The sequence below is a fragment of the Leuciscus leuciscus genome (assembly GCF_965113295.1).
Source record: "Leuciscus leuciscus genome assembly, chromosome: 25".
NCBI classification, from domain to species: Eukaryota; Metazoa; Chordata; class Actinopteri; order Cypriniformes; family Leuciscidae; genus Leuciscus; species Leuciscus leuciscus.
Window position 1 is genome coordinate 32371345 of NC_138724.1, and position 10000 is coordinate 32381344.

The 10000-nt window shown below is 44.2% G+C and overlaps 1 protein-coding gene across 8 annotated transcripts in view; it reads left to right on the forward strand.

The window, feature by feature from the left end:
* Positions 1–10000, forward strand: part of nrcamb (neuronal cell adhesion molecule b) — a 79153-nt gene that overhangs the window by 66999 nt on the left and 2154 nt on the right. For 6 of the 8 annotated variants that reach the window (XM_082160635.1, XM_082160638.1, XM_082160639.1 and 3 more), the window contains 8 exons: positions 37–241; positions 2058–2180; positions 2281–2457; positions 4336–4458; positions 4835–4993; positions 6209–6340; positions 6591–6669; positions 9810–10000. The exon at positions 9810–10000 is cut by the window's right edge and continues 2154 nt beyond it. In XM_082160635.1, the coding sequence (XP_082016761.1) occupies positions 37–241; positions 2058–2180; positions 2281–2457; positions 4336–4458; positions 4835–4993; positions 6209–6340; positions 6591–6669; positions 9810–10000 (1189 nt within the window). The remainder of the gene's footprint in view (positions 1–36; positions 242–2057; positions 2181–2280; positions 2458–4335; positions 4459–4834; positions 4994–6208; positions 6341–6590; positions 6670–9809) is intronic. The other 2 variants (XM_082160640.1, XM_082160641.1) reach the window with 2 other exon arrangements.

Sequence of the window (10000 nt, forward strand, 5' to 3'; positions counted from 1 at the left end):
ATACGAGCGTGTGTAAACTCTGTTGTCGTTGTGCAGGTTCATTACCAGCGCGAGCGGAGTTTACACCGACACAACTCTCACCACGGCGAGCAGCGGAGCGAGAGCTTCGGGCCCAACAGAACCCGCGGGAAGCTCCCGGACCTGCACCCGTTCAGCGTCTACAGTCTGCATGTGAGGGCGTTCAACAGCCGTGGGGAGGGACCCGCTAGCGCCCCGCAACGCTTCGAGACGCCGGAGGGCGGTGAGAGCATCTGAATACTCGCTCAACCCGCTTTATTCACTCATATCATGACTTTATTTCTCAGAATTCTGACTTTTTTCACAATTGCGACTTTTTATCCCTCAGTTTTGACTTTTCTTGCAACTGTAAGTTTTATTCTCGCATTTCTTACTTTTTCTACAAATTGTAATTTTTTACCTTGCAATTCTTTTGCAAAACTTTTTTTTCGCAATCATGACTTTATTTCTCATAAAACTGGCTTTTTTCTAGCAATTCCGACTTTCTTCTCACAATTGCGACTTTTTATCTCTCAGTTTTGACTTTTCTTGTAATTGTACATTTTTATCTCTCAATTCTGACTTTTTTCTCGCAATTGCAATTTTTATCTCTCAGTTTTGACTTTTTCTTGCAACTAAGTTTTTATCTGGCAATTCTGGCTTTTCCTCACAATCATGAGTTTATTTCTCGCAATTCTGACTTTTTAATCGCAATTGCAATTTTTTATCTCGCAATTCTGAATGTGTTCCTGCAGAGCAGCTTTACAGCTGAAATTGAACTTGTTTCATTAAAGGTAGGGTAGGTAATCCTGTTCAGAAACACTTTTTTTTATACTGGGTGAAATGGTCCTTCCATCCTGATAGTAGTCAATACATTATGTGTTTAGAAAAAGGAATGAAAAAAATCAGACCTCTGTAGCAGCTGCAGGACAGTAAAAACTCTGACCAATCACTGCCATTCGGTGCGAATGTAAAGAACCAATCAGATGCCTTCATGTCTCGTGCCCGCCCCGAGCCCCACTGCGCGCGCTGCCCGGCGTGCACTCATCACATGTCACCGTTCCCGGAAATATTCAGCTCAAAGCACCTGCATATGCAGTCAGCGAAGGCAAACAAGGCAAAAACTACTTCCTCGGACCCTGCCCGCACTCTTGAACGACCTCCTCTGCTTCGCCCTCAACCCCGGACCTGTCCTCGAGCCGACGATGCGGTACTTGTCTCCGGACTCGGAGTGTACGTTAGTCTTCATTAGAGTCAACAATGTTTTCATCATGGAAACTCTTACATGCAAAACACCGTATATGTTATGAATCTTACACGAAATTCATCTTCATCACAGTGTAACTGATGGTAATGGAAAAACGTGTATCAATGCAACCTGTTTTTAGTTTTGCCTTATAAATATAGCTCGTTACCGAATGAAACTAGCTTGATAGTGAGTACTAAAAGAAATCTTATTTGTTTATATTCATAGTGATAAAGTTAGGTATTTTACCTACTGTCACTGTATGTACTGCGCTCCTTCCTCTCCACTCGTCTCAGGTAATAAATGCGTCTTGTTCCAGCCTGAGCGTTTGGCGTCGCGCGTTCATGTGTTTTGGGGGCGTGGCTTTGGAAGGAGCTCAGAAGGGAGGGGGTGGAGTGAATGGAAATAATGAGCTGTGTTTATTGCAGATTAAAAGGTCTACAGTCACTCGATTTTTATATTTTCTTTTTCAGAGTACTTACATTTTAATTATGTATTGGTATATAAAGACAGTTTAAACAAATTTGGAATGTTTTTTTTTTAGAAAAATGATTACCTACCCTACCTTTAATGAAGAACTTTACACAGTTAGTGAACTGAACTGAATCACCACGGAACTGATCTGAATAATGACTCTCTGATCTTCTGTAGAGCTGCTTCACCACTGAATCTTGCAAGTTTGAAGTTTGCATCATTGATTCTGTTTTCCTGTTTATCACTGTGAAACTGCTCTGAAATGATCTGTACTGTATAAAGCACTGTAGAAATAAAACTTGACTTGAAGGCACAGATTTTGTGGTCTGTATGGTTCCAGTTCCCGGCGTGCCGTCGTTCTTCCGCGTGTCGGCTTCGGATCTGGACTCTCTGACGCTGGAGTGGGCTCCACCTCACGAGAGGAACGGCCGTCTGACCGGATACACCCTCAGATATCAGACGGGTGAGAGAATCTCTCCTCACCTAAGATCTAAATCTACAGCAGCTTATGATTGGCTGAAATAACGTGACCCCACCCCTTTCCGCTCTCGCTCCGCCTCCAGTCAACAGCAGCCATGACTTGGGTCTGCTGGATGAGATGGATCTGCCGTCCAATCAAAGCAGTGTAACGCTGCACAACCTCCATCACAGCACGCGCTACAAGTTCTATTTCAGTGCCAAAACACAGCAGGGATCCGGTCCTGCGCTCACCGAGGAGGCCGTCACCATCCTCCACAGAGGTATGTCCACTAGACAGGGCACACTAGCGTCTCACCATCCTCCACAGAGGTACGTCCACTAGACAGGGCGCACTAGCATCTCACCATCCTCCACAGAGGTACGTCCACTAGACAGGGCACACTAGCGTCTCACCATCCTCCACAGAGGTACGTCCACTAGACAGGGCGCACTAGCATCTCACCATCCTCCACAGAAGTTCGTCCACTAGACAGGGCACACTAGCGTCTCACCATCCTCCACAGAGGTACGTCCACTAGACAGGGCTCACTAGCGTCTCACCATCCTCCACAGAGGTACGTCCACTAGACAGGGCGCACTAGCATCTCACCATCCTCCACAGAGGTACGTCCACTAGACAGGGCACACTAGCGTCTCACCATCCTCCACAGAGGTACGTCCACTAGACAGGGCGCACTAGCATCTCACCATCCTCCACAGAAGTTCGTCCACTAGACAGGGCACACTAGCGTCTCACCATCCTCCACAGAGGTACGTCCACTAGACAGGGCGCACTAGCATCTCACCATCCTCCACAGAAGTTCGTCCACTAGACAGGGCACACTAGCGTCTCACCATCCTCCACAGAGGTACGTCCACTAGACAGGGCGCACTAGCATCTCACCATCCTCCACAGAAGTTCGTCCACTAGACAGGGCACTCTAGCGTCTCACCATCCTCCACAGAGGTACGTCCACTAGACAGGGCTCACTAGCGTCTCACCATCCACCACAGAGGTACGTCCACTAGACAGAGCACACTAGTTTCTCACCATCCTCCACCGAGGTACGTCCACTAGACAGGGCTCACTAGCGTCTCACCATCCACCACAGAGGTACGTCCACTAGACAGAGCACACTAGTTTCTCACCATCCTCCACAGAGGTACGTCCACTAGACAGAGCACACTAGTTTCTCACCATCCTCCACCGAGGTACGTCCACTAGACAGGGCACACTAGCATCTCACCATCCTCCACAGAGGTACGTCCACTAGACAGGGCTCACTAGCGTCTCACCATCCTCCACAGAGGTACGTCCACTAGACAGGGCACACTAGGGTCTCACCATCCTCCACAGAGGTACGTCCACTAGACAGGGCGCACTAGCGTCTCACCATCCTCGACAGAGGTGCGTCCACTAGACAGGGCGCACTAGCGTCTCACTACAGAGAAAGTGTCCATTAGTTACAGTACAGGTACTTAAGTCTAAGTATGTCTCAAAAATGCTGAAAGTTATTATTATTATTATTATTAATGGTTTGGCTTCCTAAAACACTAGTGTGAATGTAATGTAGACTGAGACTGTATCACAACTGCAAGAGGTTTGAGTCCACTTTAAAGTCCAGGTTCAAGTCAATAAAAGACATTTTATTCTAATCAGTTTCATCACTGAAAATGGGTTTAAACTCTTAATTGGCTCTCAAAGATTGATGCATGTAACCTGTATATGTACAAACGTCTCTTAGGGGGAGGAATGTCAGAATCCTGTGTGTGTTTTCCTTCTGATCTTTTAATCTTTCCTTTTTCTAAATGTCCTCCTTCTCTTTCCTCCTGACACTCGCTGATGTGACCTCTGATCTGCTGGAGTCACGTGATGCTGTGTGAGTGTGTGTGTATATGTGTGAGAGAGTGTGTGTGTGTGTGTGTTTTCCAGGAGCTCGGGCACCCAATCCCCCCCCCACCCTCCCCTCCCCTCCCCAGTACGCGGGTACAGCCGCTGTAGTGACATCATCAATAGCCCCGCCCCTAACACTCTAACGTCACATGTCATGTCCCGCCCTCACTCTACTCACTCAGTAAACAGCGGCTCTCGCGTCAGTCGTTCAGTTTCCCCTCACGGATCCGCATCCGGAGCTGATGCTTGTGTCTCTCTCTCTCAGCGCCAGCCATCGCTCCTGCATTCGGGAACGTCAGCTCATCCGTGAGCGAGGACGGAGCGCTGATCAGTTGGGAATACTGGGGTCCCGAGAAACACCTTTATGTTGAATATATTATAGACAACAGTAAGACTCCTGCATGCGTGTGTCGTGCTTTATGATGATCAAACACATGAACATATAGAGTAGAGCTCATGTAGTCACTAACAGAGTTGTCCGACCGGGATACACTGCAAAACATGATCCTGCTCCTAAACAGTCCGACACCAGGAGACATTCACTGGAGAAGCACAAGGACTGAAGATGTTAAGTCTTGTTTAATGAGTTTGATCTTCAGTCATTGCCCTTCTCCAGTAAATGAATGCTAGTAAACTAGACAGAAACACTGAGGAAGAGCCTCATGTTTTGCAGTGAAGGCTCATAACGGTTGAGTTGTTCTGTAGATTAACAGTATAGGAGGTCAGAAGGTGTAGAGATCTGAACGTGTGCTGGAAACCCTCAGGTGATGAAGACTGGCACACAGAGAAGGTCAACGGCTCTCAGTTCCACGTGCTTAAGGGTTTGAAGGAGGGTTTGTCCTACAAGGTGCGGGTGGTGGCCGGAGGTCGGGAGGACGAGCGCTCGCTCCGGCGCTCCGAGGAGCTGTTGGTCACGCTCCCAGGTGAGGCTTCCTCTCAGCCTCAAGGCCTTGTGGGATACGTGCCTGCTGTGATGCATGCTGGGAGATGTGTTGATGAGCGTCTGCATGAGTCTGTCTGTGCTCATGGGTCTTTGTCCACTGATCAGCATGACTATACCCGCACAAAATGAGGCTCTTCCTCAGTGTCTGTCTTGTTTTTCAGTACAAATGGGGGGCAAATTCAGTACAAATCATTAAAAACTGACTTTCTCCGTGTGTAAGTGCTATAATCGGGTCCCGGTGCTTCTACCAACCCAGAAAACGTGTAAAGTGAAACCCAGTGACTGTGTTCTGCTGAGTCTTTCTCTGCAAGCATGTTATAAAATAAGCCGATCAGATTTCGCTCTCCTTCTGACGTATGAAGAGGATCTTATTATAATATTACCGGCCCTTAATCTGCACGTTTACACACACCAGCCGACATTTGGTTCCACAAGCGACAACAGAGACCAGTTCTAACGCAATGATAAAGATCCAGCAAAGCCTGAAACTGTTCTGTGGTTTAGCACAGACGAGCACTGAACACTATTGACCAGAACATGTCACCGCTGTCTTATAAACACCTCAGGAACTGTGGACACTTGTGGAGAAGTTAAACATGATGATGAGATGATCAATGTAACTCCACAACAACTACAGAAATGTCTCCACTAACATTCAGAAACTCTTCCTGAGTCTCTCCGTAAGGCTGCACTCGCTACTGGTTATTCTGGGATTCTGGATGAGTGAGATTGGCCTGTTTTGTTATTGCCGGAGTTTCTGAAGCTCGTGTAAAGACTCCGCCCTCTTCTGAACGGAGGTGGAGCTACAGCTCATTTGCATTTAAAGGGACACACATAAAAACGACGCATTTTTCCTCACACCCAAAAAAGGGCAAATTTGATAAGCTATAATAAATGATCTGGGGGAATTTGGAGCTGAAATTTCACACACACCTTCTGGGGACACCATAGATTTATATCACATCTGGTGAAAATGGGCATAATGTGTCACCTTTAAACTCAAGGTACGTGTACTGGAGAAACACAGACTGCAGATATTAAGTGTGCTGTACGTCATCGATGTATGTACTGGAAGACGAGAGTAACACTGAGTGTGTTTGAGCAGTCCGTCACTCGTGTGTCCGTGATCCTCCGTGACTCGCTGGCGAACGGATCTGCCGTGTCTCATCCTCCTCCTCTTCCTCCTCTTCCTCAGCGATGGTGAGTCCGCAGGTGGACATCGCCACTCAGGGCTGGTTCATCGGGCTGATGTCGGCCATCGCTCTGCTCATCCTCATCCTGCTCATCGTCTGCTTCATCAAGAGGAACAAGGGCGGGAAATATCCAGGTGAGACTTGTGTTGACATTTACACTTAACCCTTTAGCAGACGTTTATGTTACATAACGTTTAATTTGGTTCAAGTAGCGAAAGTGTTTTTTTATGGTCTTAGTATTAAAGGAGTAGTTCATTTCAGAATAAAAATTTCCTGATAATTTACTCTCCCTGACGTCATCCAAGATGTTCGTGTCTTTCATCCAAGATGTCGTTCGTGTGTGTGTGTGTGACTTTGATCTCTGATCGCTGATGTTTGTCTCAGTTAAAGAGAAGGAAGACGCTCACGGAGACCCGGAAATCCAGCCCATGAAGGAGGACGATATAACGTTTGGAGAGTACAGGTGAGAGAGCGCTGACCTGACCCCTGACCCCTGACCTCTGACCCCTCAGGAGACCACATCTGCGCAGTCAGCACTTCTCCACGACTCTGGGATTCTTCATCTTCATCTTCATCTGATCCGGATTCTGAGGGACTTGATCCGGTCTGCAGTTTTACAGGACAATCCGCATGGATGAACTTCAGATCCGCACGTGTTTCCTGCATTATGTTCCTGTCCCGCAGACGATCCTAGTTTAGTTTACAGATCTGAACATTCACAGTCTCTTCCTGCTTTACTCTGCACGCGAGACGCCCCGTGCACTTTACTCCTGTACAGCAATATTCTTTTATATCATTAAACGATTTCCTTGATTTTTTGAGATGATTGCAGTAGATGTTTATCTTTCCTCATCCCGTCACATGATGTGAGTATGACTGACATGCAAGCTTTTATTCCAGCGCTCAAACCCCCGTTCGGGAGTCGATTCCCACATCTGTATCTCCACATGTAGAATATGAGTGTGTAGTAGACGATCATTCAGACTTTACTCTGTGTGTCGAGCTTCTGTCCTGTAGTGTGCGCTAGATGCACACACACTCCTCACGGATCTCAGTGTGTGATGCTGACGTCACACACACTGAATCCAGGCGGAAGGTAAGCGGGAATCTGCATGCGGATTCACTGGGAGAAACACAGTCATTCCAGGATCACACTTCTCTTGAACAGACTCAATCAGCAGAGCCCAGAGTAACTGATCACATCTGGATTACCTGCACATCACACACATTAAGTGCTTGTGATTCGATTACATCACAGTTCCGAATGCTTATGATCAGATTACTGTTCCTTTTCATTGATTACATATTATTCACACAGTAGATTATTCCCTGAATCTTCTTTGTCCAGTTTTACTGTGCATTTTGCTTTCAATTGACATGCAGGTAAACAAGCAAAATAGGTCTTTTTAGTAAGTGCTTTTTTCTTTTTAAATATATATTTTTTTAAATAAAAACAATAAAAAACACTTACTAAAAAGATATTTTGCGGTTAAATAAAAAAATGGATCTTTTTAGTAAGTGGTTTTTATTGTTTTTAAATGTAACTGGGGGTTTTTTTAATAAAAAATGAAAATATAAAAAATAAAAAAATCACTTACTAAAATTTTATTTTTTTATTTTTATTTTTTTACCTGCAAAATATATTTTATGGAAGTTTGTTTCCGCCACAGAATAAAACATTTTAAAAGATGATTGCGACTTTTTCTCTCACAATTGCAAGTTTACTTCTTGCAATTCTGACTTTATTTCTCGTAATTTTGACAAATAAAGTCAGAATTGCAATGACCTTTCATTTTTCATTCTTTGGCGGAACAAGCTTTCCATACTTTTTAGTTTGCGTTTTTTTTATTTATTAAAAAATATACATTTTAAAATATAAACACTTACTAAAAAGATATTTTGCAGGTAAATAAAAAAAAAAATTTTTTACTAAATGTTTTTTTTTTTAAGTAAAACAATATTTGAAATATTTTTATTTTTCATTTTTATTTTATGATTATGATTTGTATAATTTTTATGATTTAAGTATTAGCTTTTCATGAACTCTGATGTATTGTGATGTTTAATGCACTTAAAGTTCATGGTAAAGAATGGAATGTAATTTCTGTTTTGTTTATGGTTTTATATCAGTGTGGAAGAATAATCAAAAATCAAAAAGTAGTCGGATTACATTTCCTGAACTGTGTAATCTAATAGATTACATTAGTAATGGTCATCAGTGACTGACTGCAGTCTATAAGTACAGTAATCAAACGTGCACTGGCAGTATATTATATACAGTAGATTCAGGGGAAGTGTGTCCACATGTCCATCAGTCGTCGTGTGTGTGTGTGTGTGTGTGTGTGTGTGTGTGTGTGTGTGTGTGTGTGTGTGTGTGTGTGTGTGTGTGTGTGTGTGTGTGCGTGTGTGTGTGTGTGTGTGTGTAATGAAGCGCCAGCAGAACGAGTGCATGAACCGGATCAGGTTCTGCTGCTGCTTCAGCGCTTCTGAGATCAGTCTGCTCTTCATCCTCACGCTTGGATGCTTCATCCGTCTGATGATTGATCATAAATGAGATGATTTAAAGCTTTAACACTTGCTCTGAGAGTTACGTCACATGTCTGTGATATTAACTGTGCATGTGTGTTTCATGCCCTGTCACGAGTCACGACCTCACTGAAATCATGATGCTCTTCCTCAGTGTTTCTGTCTCGTTTTCCAGCACAAACATCTACACGTTCTTACCCTTCCTCCTTCCCTAGCGGTCACATGACCCGAAGACCTAACATTAGATTTGATTTTTTCTTAATTTTTTTGTCCAGAAAGCTTATTTCATTTAGATTATATATTTTTTTATGCACTTTAATATTATTTTACCTTTAAATGACTAGATTGATTAATAAATAATAAATAAATAGTCATTTAAGCACATTCCACACATTCTTTCAACTTAAATTCAAAATAACTCCCAATGTAAGATATTTTGAGCTGAATTAAAAGGGTTATGCATGAAATTGTGAGTCTTTGTCGACCTCTTGTGGAAAAATAATAATATAACATGATATTTCATGTCTAGCCACTAGATGGCCTTATAGCTCTATATGGAGCAAATGAGCTGTTCCGCTGGGTCCTAAAGCCAGTTGCTTCAGTGTGCATTCAGATACACATGTAGACATTATAAAATAATGTTTTGGTAGAGTTTTAGTATTTTTACTTTAAATTTTGAGCATTTTTAGGTTTTTCTGTGTGAACTGAAGCATTCCTCACATTCCATTCATTCCTAAAGGGCTCAAATTGACCCGTGAATGAAGGATTTGTTACTTTTTTTAATTTCAACAACAAAACTCCTTGAATCCATCATTTTTTTAATTTTGTTTGTATTTGTGGTTCAAGGGTGACAAAAGTCCCGCCTCTGATGAACACTTAATCTTTAATAGATGAGTTTCGGGTGGAAACGACCCGAGGGCAGGATGAGGGTTAATCAGGACACATTTACTGGAGAAGAAGCTGAAGTTCCTCCTCATGTCTCCAGGGAATGTGTCCTGATGCAGGGGTGTGCAGATGTTTGAAGCGCGTGATGTTTGCAGTGTTTGCCTCATGGTTCACCTGTGGTTTCTCTCGCAGTGAGGAGGACCGTAAGCCGCTCAGAGTAAGCCCCACGCCCTCCAGCGGGACGGTCCCACGCGACGGCAGCGAGGACAGTTTAGTGGAGTACGCCGACTCCGGGGACACGCAGTTCAACGAGGACGGCTCCTTCATCGGCCAGTACAGCGGCAGGTCCGGGCCCCCGTCTCCGGTCATCAACTCACTGGTGT